The following is a 19,648-nucleotide window of genomic DNA, read 5'->3' as shown; positions in this document are numbered from 1 at the left end:
TGTAGGTAACCCATTCCAGTGCTTTACCACCCTCCTGGTGAAAAAGTTTTTCCTAATATCCAACCTGAACCTCCTCCACTGCAACTTGAGACCATTACTCTTTGTTTTGTCATCTGGTACCACTGAGAACAGTCTAGATCCATCCTCTTTGAAAGCAGCTATCAAATCCCCCCTCACTCTTCTCTTCTGCAGAACAAATAATCCCAGTTCCCTCAGCCTCTCCTCATAAATCACATGCTCCAGCCCCCTAATCATTTTTGTTGCTCTCTGCTGGACTCTTTCCAATTTTTCCACATCCTTCTTGTGGTGTGGGGCCCAAAACTGGACAGTTCTCCAGATGAGGCTTCACCAATCCGAACAGAGGGGAATGATCACGTCCCTCCATCTGCTAGCAATGCTCCTATTTATACAGCCCAAAATGCCATTAGCCTTCTTGGCAACAAGGGCACACTGTTCACTCATATCCAGATTCTCATCCACTATAACCCCTAGGTCCCTTTTCTGCAGAACTGGTCCCTAGTCTGTAGCAGGCCATGGAATTCTTCCATCTTAATTGCACAACTCTGCAATTGTCCTTGTTGAACCCATCAGATTTCTTTTGGCCCAATCCTCTAATTTGTCTCAGTCTCTCTGTACCCTATCCCTACTCTCCAGCGTATCTACCACTCCTCCCAGTTTAGCGTCATCTGCAAACTTGCAGAGGGTGCAATCCATGCCATCCTCCAAATCATTAATGAAGATATTGAATACAACCGGCCCCAGGCCTGACCCTTGGAGCACTCCATTTGATACCGGCTGCCAACTAGACATGGAGCTATTGATCACTACCCGTTGAGCCCAACGATCTAGCCAGCTTTCTATCCACCTTACAGTACATTCATCCAGCCCATGCTTCTTTAACTTGCTGGCAAGAATACTGTGGGAGACTGTATCAAAAGCTTTGCTAAAGTCAAGAAATAACACGTCCACTGCTTTCCCCTCATCCACAGGGACAATTATCTCCTCATAGAAGGCAATTAGGCTAGTCAGGCATGACGTGCCCTTGGTGAATCCATGCTGACTGTTCCTGATCACTCTCCTCTCCTTTAAGAGGTTCAGAATTGATTCCCTGAGGACCCGCTCCATGATTTTTCCAGGGACTGAGGTGAGGCTGACTGGCCTGTAGTTCCCCGGATCTTCCTCCTTCCCTTTTTTAAAGATGGGCACTACATTAGCCTTTTTCCAGTCATCCAGGACCTCCCCCGATCACCATGAGTTTTCAAAGATAATGGCCAATGGCTCTGACATCACATCCACCAACTGCTTTAGCAGCCTCGGATGCAGTGCATCCGGCCCCATGAACTTGTGCTTGTCCATCTTTTCTAAATAGCCCTGAACCACTTTTTTCTCCACAGAGGGCTGGTCACCTACTCCCCATACTGTGCTGCCCAGTGCAGCAGTCTGGGAGCTGACCTTGTTCGTGAAGACAGGCAAAAAAAGCATTGAGCACATTAGCTTTTTCCACATTCTCTGTCACTAGGTTGCCTCCCTCATTCAGTAAGGGGCCCACACTTTCCTTGACCATCACCTTGTTGCTAACATACCTGAAGAAACCCTTCTTGTTACTCTTAACATCTCTTGCTAGCTGCAACTCCAAGCCTGATTTGGCCTTCCTGATTTATTCTCCATTCATTTTACACCACTATAAGCAGCATCCTTCATTTTTAGACCCACCCGTACCACCATCCCAGATAGACCTTTACTGTAAATTACTTACACCACAAAAGTTCAGTCATGAAGCTGAGATTATCAGAAATATTTTAGCATAAAATACATCTTGCATTGTTGAAAAACTTGTGCAGTTACTTGTCTTTCAGGTTGACTGTGTGTCCAACCTTTAGCTTTGACTAGCATATTGATCTTCTCTTCCAACCAAAACAATATTGATGTCAAGTCACATGAGTAATTACATCTATCAGACAGCTTTTCAAGGGCCATAGGCTCAAAACATTATCTGACTGGTTCTTGTAGAATTGATGGTAACAATACAAGAGCCGAGGAGAAATAGAATAGTTGTCAGAAAGGATGTGGTATCTTCAGACTCTGCCCACTGAACCTCATATTGTGTAGCATAACGCAACCAGTCACAGCGAAGGCTTCTTGCATGTTTTGTAAATAGCTTTGTAATGGGACAGAGGAGCCCTAATGCTATCTGATAAGACGGAGGTTAAGTCCTGCCGACAATCCTTTCCCTCCTTCCCTGTAATATTCTCCAAAATAGAAGGGTCTCTCTTTAACAAGCTGAATTGGTCTGACTCCTGATTCTCTCTCTTTCCACTTCTCATAGGTTAGGTTGAGGATGTACATCAACTAGCACTGAGGAAATGACAGAACTCTTAGATACCAGATTGGTGGTCTCTTTAAAAACATAGTACTGGGAAGGCACGCTACTTGCTCCCCAGTTTGTTGCAATGTTTTAATCTGAAGCTTGACAAAAGTTCAAACCTGAACTGTGTTCTCTTGGCACTGTTGGAAGCTTAGTCTTTTCCTTGGATGCACAGCTGTGCTTTCAGTATGGACACAGAATTAGTCATATCATCTCTGCACCTTATTCAGCAGTTTTTCAAATTTCAATCACACAGACCATTGTAGACTCTTTTAGGAAATTCTTTTCATTTCTCAACTTTAAGCAGACAGACCAATTCCTGTATAGTTTAAGTTGATTATCTACAGCTCCGAAAATGGAGAGGCTTTAAAAAAAAAAGACAGCAGCATATTTGCCAGATTCCATGTCATTTTTAATATCTTGGAAGTTGCTGCAGCCTAGCTATCTCAGAGTAATTTCCCCCCCCACCCCCCATATTATGGGATTCAATTTGTGTATCCACTGACTCGGAAAGCACTGCCAGAACTCACATTACAAATGCTGCTCCTTTAGAACTCTAACACCTAACTTTCAAAATCTGTCTCTGAAGCAGTAAATCTAAATTTAAAGTAATAAACATTTTCAAGTAAAATAGTGCATTGCTACAACTTTATTTTCAGTATGGAAGGGGAAAATGTTTGGAATGAACTCAGAAGCTAAAGTTAAAGCAGTTATTAGTTTGCTTAGCAATCATACACGACTCTTGTATCTCAAGACCCTCTTAACTCAGTGCTGAAGCAGTGCTACACAAAAAAGTCACAAATACAGCTGTGCAAATTTCGCAGGATTTCTTTGAAGAAATCCTTCTAATGAGGGTGCACTTCTCTTCAGCATCTCAAATCCTTTTTGAATTGCTGAGATATATCAGTTAGGAAACAGGCTCTTATTCCTAAAATCCAGACATGATGAGATGAGAAAAAGTTTAGGGTTGGAATCAGGGATCTATTGTAGTGCATCCACTCCACCAATGTCAATCTGACCTGCACTGCCATATCCTTCTCATCTGATTAGCAATCAGCACTATAATCTTAAAAAGGGTTCACTTAAAAGTAATGAGGGTGATCTTGTGTCACTTGTGCAGATAACACACAAAATGAAGCATTTCATATGCATTGAACTGAAATATTTAGCACCAGAATTCTACTCTAGTGAAGGTGGAATTTTACAGAGAAACCTGCCAGTCTCTTAAAACTCTTTATTGTGAAGTGGATCGAGCATTCTGATACGACACTGTGGTTTAAAAGTTTGGTATCCAATTTCGTTTGGTCTGACCATCTTATCCATTCAGTTGTTTAGACATAAAGGTGCTATTAAACTTGCAAATACTGAACAGGGAAAGGAAAACTCCAAACTCAACGTTTTACTGTGTGCTTTTTTAGTATCCATTAAGAAAAACCATCAACAAGAAAACCCACACAGCACCTTGTGCTAGAGGTTTTTCAGGTTTTGCACCTGAATGTATGCATTGATGCAGCATGATAGTATATGAGTCAATGAATGAGTGAGAGAGCGCAAAGAGGGTGAAGAAAACTGCAATAAAGGAAATAACCACATATTTAAAAGGAAGATGGCTTGGAAGGAGAATGGAGTCCTTCATTTCAAGATCTCTGGTTGAAGGATCTCTGGTTGAAATCTTGCCCACAGTTGTCACTCGATGACTGATCACTGGCCTCTCTGATCCAAGTGGATAACTTAGCCAGGGGCTTCATAGATAACTACAAAGCCGCTACCACCACAGATACTAGTTCACCCTTTTGGCAGAAACAAGCAGTGAATGTAAACTGATCTCACTGCTCAACCCTACTGGAGGCCCTGTGGCTCCAGGCTAAGCCATGGTGACAGGACAGCGTGGGATATGGTTACAGGACTGCTAGATACACCCAAGCTGACTGACACCTTTCTCTCAGGAGAAAAGTAGCTTGTAGAATCAAAACATAGAACATGTTCATCCAAAGTGCCCAGTGAGTCTTTTAAAAGAACATCGTAAAGAAAGGGAACTTAAATAGCAACACTTGATGGCTTCTATGTTTCTGGCTTTTTGTCTTGTGGCTACACTTGTGAGGCCAAGCCTTATATCCAGCTGGGCTGTACTATGCACACTTGGGTTGACATTTAGGCATCTGGAAATGAGTTTTGACCTCTATTTTTGATGCTTGGAATGTATGGGTACATTTTATTTCACATTTTACTACTAAAAATATATTAGGCCTCTGAGCCTTCTGTGGCTATGGGCATTGTTTTTCATATTCTCCCAGGAGAAGTTTTACAACAGACTTCAGATGGGAACAGAGTAAGAATTAGGCCAATGCTAGGCATTCCTGAAAAAAAAAAAAAAAAAATTGCATCATATGCAAATACAAACACTATACGCAGATACAGACACTGTAAAATGTCAGAATTTGCATGTCTGTTCAACACTTTTTATTGTCTTCTATAAATTCTCACACAAGCTTCTATATAATTAAGTTTTAACTGCTGAATTTACAAAAAAGTGGCATAACTTTTTTCCAGGCACTGACAGTTGTGAAAAGAGCCACAATTGGAACAAGTTTTCTAGCACCTTTGCTGCTGAAAGATGAAGTTTCATATATAGTTGTTTAGATATTTGTTAGAGTAACCTGAATATATATTTACAGAATCAACTCAATAATCCAGTCTTGTGTTCAAAACAGACTATTCTAGGCCAATGGAATAAATAATAAGCACTGAAACTCCCTAAATATAGAATTGCAACATTGAGTTAATAATTTGCATTTTGGGATAATTTTAAGAAAGGCTTCTGAAAGTGTGTTGCAAAGTCTGTATAACCACAGAAGTAGTTTTTTCTGGGCAATTGCATGCAATAATCAATTAGCTGATTTACATGGGGGCAAGTGTGAGGGTTTTCTTAAGGATGTGAGGAACTCAAATTCTGCGGATGCATTTGCTTTTTGAAAATATGGCCCAATTTTGTTCTGATTAATGGCATATGGAAGAAAGCAGCAGACGAAAAAGTGACTCAAGCTCTTCCATCAGTCACATATTGGCGAGATGGCTGCAGTGCTAGCACCACATGTTCTGGCTGAAGACGAGACTCCTACAGACAGGAGCAGTATTATGAAGTGGTGAGCATGCCCAAAGGTCAAGCTATTGCTGGGTCCACAGGTAATAGAACAGTAAGGCAAAGTAGACATGGAAAGGGTCTTGTATTTGTTTGTTGGGTTTTTTTAAATAAAAACTGAAAACAATTTTAAAAAATATACAGTGTGCAGCTAGCTTGTGCCAAAGGCAGTATGTGTGGTCTAGCAGTAAGATGTTGACTGGCAGTCAAGACTTCTGGGATTTATTCCCAGTACTACCACAATGATCTTGTGTGTCACTAACCACTCTGTGCCTCCGTTTACCCATCTAAAAATTAGGCTTAATGACATTGATATAATGGTGGTAGGTGCTTTAGAAAAGCATGCAATATGTATAAAAAAGAGGAGTGAGGAAGTCCAAAGTGTTAGTGCTATTCCCATTATCTGCAAAAAACTGACAGGGTCCCACACACCTCACCTATAGACCCCATACATAGTGCTTTTATTTTAAAGAATGGAAACAGGTGGCCTGATTGATCCAAGTGCCACTTTTAACTCCCCTGGTGATCCATAATAGCAAGGAAGAAACATCCTCAACAACAGATATTTTCTTGTTATGAGAGATCACAGTCCACTAAGCAAGATTAGCCTACCAATTCCTTGATAATGTATTTGCAGGAATTTAGGTTATTTCAGACATTCATAATGGAAACGAGTATGAATGACTAAAAATCAAAGCAACCACTCAACTAAAAACAGATGAACAAGGATGGGAAGAGTCACATTGTGCCATAAACTGCTAGTTCTGTGTTCATTCCCATCTCTTTCCAAACACACAGATGATGTTTGTCTCTCAAAGTGAGAAAAAAAAATTATCCTTATTCTCCCTCAAGAATAGAATTCACAGATCAGCATGCTTGGAGTCCATGCACTCCTCTGGGCCACTGAACGCAGTTCACAGTGTGGATAAAGAGGTTGGAAAGCTGTGCTTGGCCTTCAGTTTTACCCCTTCCAACTGACAGGAATTACTAGTCAGTCCATGCTTCATCCACCCATTCCCATCAAGCTCTCTGATATTTCAGGAGAATTTTTTTTTTTTTAGCTTTAACTTTCTTCATCTGAAACTCCTCAAGTTCATCCTCTTCATGTCACTCCAAGGAGACAAACCTGGATTTAAAGCTAGCACTTCTAATACACTGTCAAAGGACTGGATCATAATTGTTAGGAGACAAGAAGTGAGACAGAGGGGAAACAGACACTAAAAGTGACAAGAGGAAAAGGGAAGATACGCTGCAATTCTACACAAGAAAAAAAAAAAGGGAAAGAATTCTTGGCAATAAAATGAAGTAATATTAAAATGAATGCACACAACATTTGACTGTATATGCAGCCATGAGTCAGAATTAAAAATGCATTTGGATCTGCTTCCAGCAGATCCAAAGTTCATGCAGCACCACACACATGGACTCTATATGGTTGATCTGCTGAAGAACTGCCATCTGAAGTCTCTGGTTACTAGGAAGTAACCTAGTTCTCATTTATACTCTAAGTATTCCCTGTACTAGTTCAGCGTGCTGAAAATGTAGAAGTCTCCGTAGAGGACAAACAGCAAGGACATGAGGGGAAGAGAAAGGTCTTGGGCCAGCACCAGCCCTGTGAGAGCAATTCCAGAATAGTTTACGAGTACTCAAATCTATATCAAGCAAGAAAAACTGAAGGTTTAAAAATTACTCAGTAAAAGTTAAACATGCATAACACAAGGAAGAAGATTAGGCCACCTTCTGTCCTTTAGCCAATCACAAACAACCTGTATTGGACAACATGATTGTTATTTGTTAGGGGGTTTTGGCATATGCAGCCAACAAAGTTGCCTCCTGGATACTTTGGAAGGCAACAGTGAGCCCTACGCTCTGGAATGAGTCTGACTTCTCTTTGCTGGCAACATTCTCTTCTTGAAGAGAGCAGGATACAAGGACCTCTGCAATCTACTGAGAAGACCGCAGGGGAGGGATAGCTCAGTGGCTTGAGCATTGGCCTGCTAAACCCAGGGTTGTGAGTTCAATCCTTGAGGGGGCCACTTAGGAATCTGGGGCAAAATCAGTACTGGGTCCCGCTAGTGAAGGCAGGGAGCTGGACTCTGACCTTTCGGGGTCCCTTCCAGCTCTATGAGAGAGGTATATCTCCATATATTATTATATAAGCAGAAATTACGATTTGCTCATGTTGCCAGCAGTTACTGTTCTATGAGCAAGGGCTGTGATTATGTCAAGCACCAACTAAGGGAGATCATAATAATCATCATATATTGCAGTGTTAAACGTGTGTTAGGGGAGAGTACCGCAGTTCACTTCCTAGGTTTAGCTATCCTTGATCAGAGGAGAAGTCAAGGTATAATGCAGGAACTTGAGTCTGCTGAGAGAGGCTGGAAGAGGAATTCACAGCACAAAAGCTGTCAGTCAGAGGGGCTCTCACAAAAAGGTGGCATAGCCGATACTTATAAACGACTCCCAAAGAAAAGGAATGACTCATCCGTTCCAAATTAATATCCTGACTATGTGGAAGCGACTTCTTCTTCCAAAATGTCATTTAATATTTGACTCAATCGGTACATCCAGGACTCAATACGCCTTAAAATCATGAAACTGTTTAATATATCAGTCTACACAAGTAAGTTGTAATCTATGATGTGCAGCTGCCAGTGGAATGAGTTCTGCCATTTTCTTGGATCAGACATTTTTCTGTGCCGTTCTGTTACATCTTATTCTCTCTTGGCGTAACCAGGAAGTCATTATTTTTAGTACTTCTGCACACTACTAAGTCTTAGGGTACATCTACACTACCCACTTGATCAGCAGGTAGCAATCTATCGGGGATCGATTTATCGTGTGTAGTGTAGACGTGATAAATTGATCCCCAATCGCTCTCCCGTCAACTGCTGAATTCCAGCTTGGTGAGAGGTGAAAGCAAAGTCGACGGGGGTGCCATGGCTGTCGATCCTGCACCGCGAGGACGTGAAGTAATTCTAAGTCGATCTAAGATACGTTGACTTCAACTATGCTATTCTCCTAGCTGAAGTTGCGTATCTTAGATCGATCCCTCCCCCCTAGCGTAGACCAGGCCTTAGTGCTTACAAGTCTGATGCTAGGGTAAAAATATTCAATTCCCGGACCACGGATGGACTTGTAGAACTGACATCACACTAATTAGAAAATGCTACAATGTCACCGTAGAAGGTAACAACTTGCAGAGGTGATATAGCCTGACTCACCAGAACCTGGCCAATCCCATGCATAGCATGGTGGAGGGAGCTAGAGGTTTTAATTGAAGATAAGGCAGAGTAGCAAAAAGGCATGTCACAGCACATCTTCTATTAAAAAAAAAAAATACTCACTGGGTTGCGAGTTTCACCCACAGAATGATGAACACCCCACCAGTCAGATGTCCACTCCCAGGCATTTCCCACTATGTTGTATAAGCCATAGCCATTTGGAGGAAATGCTGTAACCTGAAGTGGCAATAATGTTGAAAAATTATTTATTACAGTCTTGTGGCATGAAATAGCATTTAACTCCTGATGACCAACAAGTTAAAAATCCACTAAGCAGATGTTCCTGCTCTCAGATCTTTGAATCGGAAACTAGTGAGTTAACCAGGCAGAAATACAGAACCTCAGGAACAAGAAAGCTATTTTAATCAGGAGTTATACTTGGAGACAAGGGTTCAGTATTGTATCTACAAAAGCGCTGAATTATGAAAAACCTTTATTTATTTATTTATTTAATTTTAAAGCAACAACAGTACAATTCATCATTGTCCATAACAACGACAACATATTCTCAAGATTTCCTCCCCCAACTCTTACAGGTACTATTGTTAAACCATAAATTATCTTCTTGCTGACCCTGCTATTGTTAGATCGAGTGATTTAATTACAAGATGACAAATTCCGACTAGCAGCTGTGAGCAGATGCTGGGATATTTTCTAATCTACATGCCAACACGTAACTGCACTTTGCATTAATGGGAATTAGATTCCAGTGGATCATTGTAAGACTAGTTTACAACCCCATTTGTGAATGCCAGATTTCCCAACAAGAGAATGGAGAGTCTCCCAACTTCTGTCTGGGCTGACTTCCCTTCTAGTCACCACTTCTCTTAAACAAACTAGCATTCACAGAAGTCTACATATTTAGAAAACTACAGCAGGTATTTCCTTTGCAAGCATTAGAAACTCTGTGGCTTCCTTGCGATGAGACACTCCTAACCTTTATAAATGGAAGTTCACATCTTCCCCAATAAACAGAAAAAACACCATTCCAGAGGTCATGAAACTGAGTACTGGTATTTACTCAGACTGCTAGTCAAAGACCCCACTATGTCAAAATGCATTTTGTTTATACAGGGCAAGTTATGCCATACTCATCAACCTGAAAGCATTAAGTATTTTTTGAGTCAAAGGCAGAGATATAGCTAACTTTAGTGAATCTAAAAAAAGTTAAATGCAAGTTATTTTTAGTCTCCATTTCACACTTTGTAGGAATAAATGTATAGTGTTTTTTTCCATTTTAAGAGCGGTGAGAACTCTGCATGATGGCAACCTTAAAAAGAGTCTTTTCCACTGTAATACCCAGGGCTGGAATTAAACATCTTGTAGCTTGAAAAGCTGAAATTGCGAGAAGTGTCCTTCCGGTGGCAGACATCTATTGAAAAACCTCATTACCCATCACACTGGGTGTACCCCTCAATTCGAAGAGCGTTAGTTTAGCTCTGGTGTTGCTAATGTACTCTGACACACTTACTGGTGCAGTTCCTTTGTATCCATCCTCTCCAGTATTGCTTATCGGGAACTCTCCCTGCCAGGTATTGGCATAGTGCTGACCTTTTGGCTGAAGCTTATTGCCCCATGGGAAAAGTCTGTTGGAAGAAACACAAGAGACAAGCTGTCAGAAATATGGCTAGCCTTTAGAGTTAGAGACAATATAATGGAAAAAGGGGGAGGGAGAGGACTGCTACCACTCTCAAAAACTATTTTGAATAGTTAATCAATGAAAAGTTGCCAATCTAGTTCATGTCGGGTACACAAAAATAGTCTGAGGAATGCAAGTGCTTGGTCAATGTTTTGGACTTATATGGTCGTCTAACTAGGTAGCACTACTGCTATAAAAAAAAAAGTTAAACTATTTTAAGTAGAGTTGATCCTAGAAAATTAAACCCAACTTCTATCTTTGTCAGTTGTTTTTTTTAATTGGAGCTACAACAAGAAAAATTACAAAGTAAATATTCTTTACATAGTTTACATTTGAGGAGCCGGACATATAGAACATATACAATCCGTGTTCCAACTCCATCTGTATAAACCCACAATGTTTAATAAGCCTTAAAAGGGATGATGGTTCTTGTATTGCAAATGAAGCTCTGCAGCACAATCTGCTGTTCTATGAGATAATGTTTTAGGTTTAGGATATACAAAATGACTGACATATGAACCGAGTAGTGTCTGTGCAATGAAGGGAATTATGACTACTTGAGCTCTCATTCTCTCTGCTCCCCTGCCCAGTCCTTTTTACATCTCAAACTGGCTTTCTCTGACTCTGACCAATTTTGGTCTGGCGGCAAGAGCTTTATACATCACATCTCCCGTCACCTGCAACAAGATTCCTACATCTCAATCACAGCCTTGCTGCACTTTGTCTCTTAGATATTATTCAATTCCAACCTTATATGCAACTGAAGCATTTTCTGGGATATGCTGTACACAAAGGATGCTGTACAAAATAAAACAGTGTTACATTTACTGCAAATGCATGTGCCTGTGCAAGAAAAATGTTAAGGACAATAAACACTGCTTTTCTCTGGATGATGAGATATCAGAATCTTATACATTCACGAGGGAATAGTCTTGACGAGTACTTATTCTCAAGGCCTCCTCGACAGCTGTACTCCCATTCAGCTTCTGTGGGTAATCGTTTTCCCGCCCACGTGCAATACGCTACAGCATCATTCCAGGAGACATGAAGAACTGGATGATCCATTCTGATGAGCAACAAAAAAGACACAGAATGAGGACATCACCACGGTCGACCGGCCTCACAGCTATACCCTGCAACAGTGCAAGCACCTTATGAAACCCTCCCCAGACCATGTCATTATTTAATACCATGGGCCGTAGACTGTACATGGAATGTTTATATCCTTCATGCTAGACTTCAGTTATCTCTGAACTGGGTGCAAAGGTTAGTTTTACAGAAAATAAATTATTGAAGTAAATACCAGAGCAAGGCATTAATCAAGAACAACACATACAAAGTGAAGAACAGCAAGTGTCAGAATAAGGAATTGAGGTGAGGGTGGGGGAGAATCTGTATATAAACAGCAGGTTGCACCACAACTATGCACTCTACTCACAGATCCAGTTTACTCTTAATTTCCCCCATCATGCCCATTTGCATCTTCACCCAGACTCAATTTAGGGAGGGGTCTGTAGAGCTACTAGCCACTAACTTCTCCCATTGGCTTCAATGAGAACATAGCTTATAAGCACCTCACAGGATCAGGCCAAAACCCCTTCGAGGCTGTAGTGTTAGCCCACATTCCTGCAGTAGTTTTAAGGGTAACTCATTAGAAAACAGAGTCAGAGGAAGAGCAGCCTCTGGATGGGGCAGTTTAGGTTTGTAGAGTTAGATAATTTTTAAATCATTTTTACTATTTATTTTGATTCTCTCTTTTCTTGCCCTTCTCCCCTTAAATCTGTTAAAGAAATTTACTTTGGGGCGGGGGAGAGAAAAGGAGGTAATGGCAGGAGAGAATACAGGCCAACCCCTCACGTCACCTCAAACCTCTTCAAACCTCACTGTTTTGGAGCTGCAGTAATTTGGTAACGGAAGCAAGGCTTTTTAATGCAGACTTTTACAAAAAACTTCCATGTTTCCCCTGTTTTAATCCCTACACCATCTTGCTCATACATTCCCAGCCCTTCCTATCCAAAAGGGACCGTTTCAGCCCGCTGAGATGGAAGGTCTCATTTATCTGGTCACAAGACCCCTGCCCTCTCTCCCTTACCCTCCAACACACACACCCCTCTTTTGCCACAGCCCTCTAGCAGAGGGAGCTACCACTCTGCTAGTAGGGGCTTCTGGTACAAGAGTTGAAGGCTCAAGGCTTCCGACTCACTGTATTAGTTATTGGTCTTCCTTTCACTTTTCCTACTCACTAATTCACATCTCCCAGCCTCCACTAATCTCCAATCTTTGTTTCTTTCTCTACCTTTTAGACTATTTCTCTGTGATGGGAAGTTTGGTCATTACACTAGGCCAGGCTCACAATCAACTCCTACAAAACGTAAGGCTCAGAGGGCACATTTCCAAAGCTGTTAACTGCTATGACCTAAATCTTTCTTCCTTATTTTTTTCTTGTCTCTTGATACCACTGCCTCTATTTTTGCTTCAGATAATTTTTCTTTATTCTCCCTTGGAGAGCAGATGATGTGCACCAGCCATCAAATGATGTTAAAGAGATGCAGCCCCCGTCCTTAAGGGATCCAATACGTCAGCTTCCACAAGACATAGGCTGAAAATAAATCTGCTTTTTTAAAAAAGATAACCCTAAATACATCAGTAAGATTGAAACTTTGACCAGTCTCTTAACGTGAAGTTACTGATCATGCTTCATCATTATTTCTTTAACGATACACAAGGACACCAAAGACAAGCTCCTTAACAATAACAAGATTGACATCTACACAAGTGTATCACTCTGCAGCATTACTCAAAGATCACCACTGAAGTATGTACCCTCATTTTCCTCACCCCAGCAAGCTCAGTGATAAAACTTATAGAAGGGCCTACCCTCTTAAGTCATTTAAGTCCCATTGACTTTCAGTGAGAATTAGGGTCCTAAATTGCTTAGAAAGTTTTGAAAATTTTATTCCTCCCCCCAATATTCTGAGCCGTTTTCTATAAAACAGATGGCATCAGAATTCCTGAACCATGGAGCACACTCAGAGGATACCTTACATACAGTTCTTTTATAATGAAAGGGGTGCAGCAGGGTTGGGAAGACAAATTAATCCAAAGCATCCTCTGCTGATCTCAGCCACAGTGCTCTCTCAAGTGGGCAGGTCCTAGACCATCAAAACTGGACATGACACCTAAAGTCTGATCAAGCTTCAAATCAATACAACCTGCCCAGCTGGTGTATTTTATCTAACCGTGACAGAGGTCATTAGTTCTTTCAAGTGCTAATGCTTTAACTGGAGCAAATGATTAAGTCGTCCCAATTATAATATTATACGCAAAAGAGAAAAATACCATCTATACACTGAGAAGCAATAGAAAGAGCACAGCAAGGAGCCCATCTCTCATCATGCCTCCCACCTTCCACGCTGAGTTTCTACAGACACTTGAAGTAAATACCACAGTTCAAACTGAAAGGCCATGTCTGGCTCACCTCTTTGAGATATTAGAATCTGGTCCCTCAGGTTGCCTCCAATTAGCTCCTTTAACAGGCATCCACCAGGGAGCAGCTGCAACCTGAAAACAGGCCAAGCAGAATCAAGAAGAATGTTGTAGGCCTTCTCAATTCCCAGTCAGAGGCTATTCTGGGAAACATCCATGTGACAACAGGGAAGAAGTGACTACACCTCATTTTTAAGCTCACAGCTCTGAAGACTGTCTACTGTCTCCAAACCCCCTGTGCGGAAGATCATCTCTAACCAACTGAGAGCCATATGTTTAGTCTACAGTGTTAACGGCCAAACAAAAGCCAGGGCAAGTATGGAATAATACACTATGGAGAAGAGCAGCAGGGAAGTGAAGTGACTCAATCTGCAAAGTTCTTTTAATGACTGCTTTTCACTAGTATTGACCTGCTTCAGATTTTGAAGGGATTGAGAGGAGTCCAATGTTTTCCCAAGTCTCTGATGTTCTGAAGTGCAGCTCACTTCCTGAAAACACAATCTTGAGCAGGCTATTCACGTCTGACAGCTCTGTCCTCTCACCAATTTCCAGTTGTAATATTTGAGTCCTGAAACTATTTGTGAAGCTTACCCAGGTTGTCTTACAGACTATTTTAGACTTTTTTGAGCACATCGTGTGGTTAATCAGATGTCATCTAAGCATCGCAGCAATCTCTTTACAGTGCTATATGATACTATATCCTGTCCTGGGTATGGCTAAAGAGTTCATTTTTAACTTGTTCACCAATTTGGTCTGGCAGCTTCTAACTCTAGAATCAATATTTTTGGGACAATTAAACACCCTGAGGACATTCCTCAATTAAGGTCAAGACTTCCATTTAGCACACTTGTCATTTTCCTTCCAGTTAATTAAACTCACTAGTCTGGATCAGCAGTATTTGCTATCGACTTCCAGTAGCTGGAGACAGACAAACCACAAAACAATCTCAATTTTAATATCTTGGCAAATGCAAACACTTCATGACTGCATTAGTGTGCAGTGTTTCTCTAAACACAGAGTGGTAAGTTGTTTCTTTTAGTTTAAGGATCACAAAATTGTTCTTGCTTCAAAAACAGCTACGAACAATACATACAGAAGAGTTGTATTACAGCTTACATATAAGCTATTGCTTCCTACTTCAATGAAAGCACTTTGTGGCAAGTTGAGGCAAAAAGATAATGCCTGTTTAGGTCACAGAAAGTACAAGTGGCAGAGCTAAGTGAAATAACACAGACCAGCCCCAAAATAGGTTGGCATAGTAGGCTTTAAAGAAAGATTATAACATATGCATATGAACAAGAACATCCACAGTTATATTAACTAGGATAAGGAAAATCATGATGTAAAACTCTCAATGCTTTAGTATGTAAGTAACCAGCAACTGCCTAGGGTGAACGAAGGCAGTGTAACCAGTGGACAGAGCATCAGACTAGGGCTCAGGAGACAGGTTCTATTCTGCCACTGGCCTCTTGGATGACCTTGATTAAGTCACTTCACCTTTGTTCCTTAGTTTCAGAAAACGATATTGACCTTTGTAAAGCTTTCTTAGATCTACTGATGAAAAGTGCTATACAAGGCCAAGGTAGTAGTAATGAGAAACATCCCTTATGAACAGTTTATTCTATAACTGTCCATCTTGGAGTTACTTCCTGTGATGGATGTGCTACTGCCCCCACTCAGAGACAGGGCACTAGACTAGGTGGATGAGTGGCCTGAACCAGTACAGTCTGAAAGCTAGCAGCAGCTTCCCGGGAAAAACATGATGCCTTTGATGCTACTTCCACCCATCGGGATTAGCAGTGAGGAAGGAAAGGTTTGAAAAGGATAATTAAATGTTTCAACCATATGTGCTCTATGGTCCCAACCCCTTGTCAGCATTGCTTAAACAGATATTACAGAAGTGGGAATAAACGGCAGTCTGACAAAAGGAAGTGGTTAATACATGGCAAAGGCACACTGCTTACACTTGCAAGACCACTAAATAAATTAATCCTCACAAAAATGTGCAACACCATTTTCCCCAACTAAAAGTGGGGTTTGAGCCCAAGGTTGATGGCTAAAGGTCTTGACCTAAACCATACAATGAGTCAGTGGCAGAACTGGGATTTGCTGACTTCTAGCCCTGAGGTCAACCCACCACACTACAGACCCTCTCCACTGAGGAGCCTTGGAATATTCTTGAGTTGTGCACAAGAGCACTTGAACCCCTAGAACAGATGTTCTCAAACTTGGGGATAGGCCCCCCTGGGGAGCATGGAATGTATTCTGGGGGGAACAAGCAGCTTTGGAGGAGGACTTACTGTGCATATTTTACCCACAGCCATGAATAACTAGCAAAGCTGATTTCTCCAGACATATCAAGTCCTCAGCTGGCACTGTGCATTTGATGCTAGATGCTGCTGTGCACTGTGACAAATTTGTTAAACTTGCATGGTACGTTAATCCCTCTGTTTCAACAGGGTTTTAGTTGTAAGTATTGACCGCAATCGCCGTTTTGCTTTTGCTCTTATTACAACAGACTGTTGGCTCTGTTTGGATCAGTGCCTTACTGTTTTTAATATTTAATGACAGTTATATGATTTTTTGGTAATCATATGTACTTGTGTGGCAGGAGGAAGGGGGGCATAAACTACTACATGATCAAATACGTTTGCGAATCACTGCCTTAGAAGCATGGTCGAATTCCAGCCAGAGAGATAAGACTAGAACTCTCTGTGGAAAGGAAGTGGTCACACATAGGTGTCAAACACTTTCCTTCAAAATGTGGGAATAGAAGATGTTTGCATTAAGTGCAGAAGAGACAAGGACAGTTCTCAGCAGCCTGGAGATCAAAGCTTCCTATCTCACAGAGTGGGTTCCATTTAAATTTGGCCTGTTTTTATATTTTTTTATATTATATAACATAAGGCAATCACATCTCTCAAAGAGCTAGTGTTCATCTCCCAGTCTGACAACTGCAAAAAGGAAGCAGACACGCTAGTGCAGCTCAGGCACGCCAGTGCTGTTCTCAGTCAGAGGCCCTGCCCTTTCTGAGAAGTGTATTAGCACACACAGCCTCCCACTAAACTTGGTGACTCCCTAATGGAGGATTCCCATGATCTCAGTTGGAGGAAAATCCTCCACTTTAGACCCCCAGTTCATTTTCCCCAGCACAGACTGGCTGGAGTTTGATTTACTAGTATCATAATGAGCCAATTCCAAAACTGACACTATAGACTACATTTAGGCTAAAAGACTGATTCTATGCAACTTGCTTGCGGTTTTTCCTTGTTTCCTAAATTTTCCATCTTTAACTCATAGCTGGGCTTCAATCTTTTATACTATCTCCATTTAAGAACTGGTGGTTACTGAAAGTTAAAGGGCTGTTCCCGTGTCAAGAGAACTTGACAGAACCTTACTTAGAGCTCATCAGTAGTTTCACAAGAACTGAAATGCTCATATTGTGACATTTTTCTAACAAACTGCTAGCTTTAAAAAGATGAAGGTTGTAGTGGACTGTTGTCTCCTTAGCCAAAACAAAACCTTGCACGTGACTAAGAAGCCACTTCATGTTTCTTCATGCACAAATAGCAAAAACATGTTCTCAGTTTGAATGGTGTATGGTAACATAGAAAGAAGAAAAGTCTCTCCACACAAAAGCACTGCATGTCTCTCTTCTGTTTCTGGTTGTGCTGAACTGAACACCAAAGGGCTGCCAGTTTTTGCAATCAGATTTTTCAAGAGATATACAGAGGCAGAATGCAAACAGGATAACTTTAGGCTAGGTATACCACAATCTCCAGATTAGCTTCCAAATGACAACTAAGTCAATCATGTATTGACATCATCAACTAATACACATTAAGCTGCTCTTTCCAAGAAGAAAAAGAAGTATATTTCATTCTTCTCAGAATGCTTTAAAGCTTTTAACAGCTCTAATTCTAATCAGCACAAAGGCTAATTTGACAAGAGATACTACAACCCTCATCATTTAATACTGCAAACGTTCTCATACCACTAAGGAGCTTAATTGCTTTCATAATGCCTGACATTCTCATGCTTCAGACCTAGACATGTGTTCCATAGACTGGGTGACAGATTCAGTCTGCAAAAACAGAACATAGGCTGCTGAACAATAAGTCCAGAAGGGATAATTAAAGAAGATATCAACCATTTCACTTTGATTAACTCTTTAATCTGCAAGATAGACCACGGGCTCTCTATTAGCAAAAATTATTCTCTTTCTTAAAAAAAAAATAAAGACTAAGGGCACGTCTACACTGGCAAAGTTACAGCCGGGAAGTTATAGTGCAGTTCAGAGAGTGCTGAAGGAAGACTGCTATTGTGTGTTCACACTGACAGCTGCCTGTGCAATAGCGTGTTCACACTTGCGGCACTATTCAGAGCAGCGCACTCTGGGCAGCTATCCCACAGAGCACCTCTCTCTCTTTTGCTGCTAAGACTTGTGGAAAGGCGGAAGGGGTCGTGGGGCATCCTGAGTCCTGTCCCAATGCCCTGCGATGCACTGCTTCACATCCCAGCAATCCCTGTGCTTCTGTCCACATTTGGCGCCATCTTTCAATGGTTTGTGTACTGCGCACCCTGCCCTGCCTCTTTTTGGCAGCAGGAATGGATCCCAAGCTGTTGACAAGAATGCTGTTCGCACTGACCAACACGTCACGAGTGGCAGTGGAGTTATTCCTTAAACTACAAAGGCAATAGGAGTGCGATTTTGATCTCGCCACACGTAGTAGCTATGACATGAGAATGCATCATAGGCCTGGTCTACACTATGCGTTTAAATCAATTTAAAGAGAGTTAAATCGATTTAATGCTGTACCCGTCCACACTACAATGCCCTCTATCGATATAAAGGGCTCTTTAAATCTATTTCTGTACTCCTCCCCGACGAGAAGAGTAGCGCTAAAATCGATATTGCTACTTTGGAATAGTGTTAGTGTGGACGGAAATCGACATTATTGGCCTCCGGGAAGTATCCCACAGTGCACCACTGACCGCTCTGGACAGCAATCAGAACTCTGAGGCACTGGCCAGGTAAACAGGAAAAGCCCCGCGAACTTTTGAATTCAGTTTCCTGTTTGGCCAGCGTGGAGCTCCTGATAAGCATAGGTGACCACACAGAGCTTTTTTTATTTCCAATTTCCCAAAAAAGCACAGTAACAATGCAGTCTCCTGATAATGAAAAAGGAGCACCAGCCTGGACGCACCAAGGAGGTACTAGGATCTGAATCGCTATATGGGGAGAGAAATCAGTGCCTAACAGAACTCCGTTCAAAAAGACGAAATGAAAAAATATTTTGAAAGAAATTTCAAAGTCTATGAACTGGGAAATGGCCACAGCAGGGACTGCAGTGGCAGTGCATGAAGTAAAAGTTAAGGAACTCAGACAAGGCATACCAGAAACTCAGAGAAGCAAACGGAAGGTCGGGTCAGGGCCCGAAAACATGCGAGCTTCTTATGGCTGAGCTGGCATGCATTTTAGGGGGCTGCGCAACCAGTATCCCACCCCCGGCCGTGGATTCAGAGGTCGGGTTGTAAATATCAACCACGGCTGAGGATTCTGCGGAGGGGAAGATGAGGAAGGAAGAGGAAGAGGAGGAAGAGCTCGCACTGAAGAGCACACAGCACTCCAATTAAGCCACCAAAACAAGCCAGGAGCTTTTGTGACCCAGAATTACTGTCCAGCCTACCCAAAGCCACAAGCCCAGACAAGTGAAGCATGGAAGCGACCT

At 41.6% G+C, this 19,648-nt stretch overlaps 2 protein-coding genes across 4 annotated transcripts in view; one reads left to right on the top strand and one right to left on the bottom strand.

The window, feature by feature from the left end:
- Positions 1 to 13,094, top strand: part of LOC116827041 (histone-lysine N-methyltransferase SETMAR) — a 54,195-nt gene extending 41,101 nt beyond the window's left edge. The window contains exon 4 of the mRNA XM_032784186.2: positions 12,910 to 13,094. Coding sequence (XP_032640077.1) covers positions 12,910 to 12,995 — 86 coding nt within the window. The 3' untranslated portion in view covers positions 12,996 to 13,094. The remainder of the gene's footprint in view (positions 1 to 12,909) is intronic.
- The window catches only part of SUMF1 (sulfatase modifying factor 1), an 82,478-nt gene that overhangs the window by 26,049 nt on the left and 36,781 nt on the right, over positions 1 to 19,648 (bottom strand). For 2 of the 3 annotated variants that reach the window (XM_032784184.2, XM_075073191.1), the window contains 4 exons: positions 13,909 to 13,991; positions 11,374 to 11,496; positions 10,263 to 10,377; positions 8,855 to 8,968 (listed from right to left, as the gene is read on the bottom strand). In XM_032784184.2, the coding sequence (XP_032640075.1) occupies positions 8,855 to 8,968; positions 10,263 to 10,377; positions 11,374 to 11,496; positions 13,909 to 13,991 (435 nt within the window). The remainder of the gene's footprint in view (positions 1 to 8,854; positions 8,969 to 10,262; positions 10,378 to 11,373; positions 11,497 to 13,908; positions 13,992 to 19,648) is intronic. The other variant, XM_075073190.1, reaches the window with a different exon arrangement.

This window comes from Chelonoidis abingdonii, chromosome 17 (assembly GCF_003597395.2).
Source record: "Chelonoidis abingdonii isolate Lonesome George chromosome 17, CheloAbing_2.0, whole genome shotgun sequence".
NCBI lineage: Eukaryota > Metazoa > Chordata > Testudines > Testudinidae > Chelonoidis > Chelonoidis abingdonii.
The sequence above is the reverse complement of the archived record's forward strand: the minus strand, read 5'-3'. Positions and strand labels throughout refer to the sequence as shown.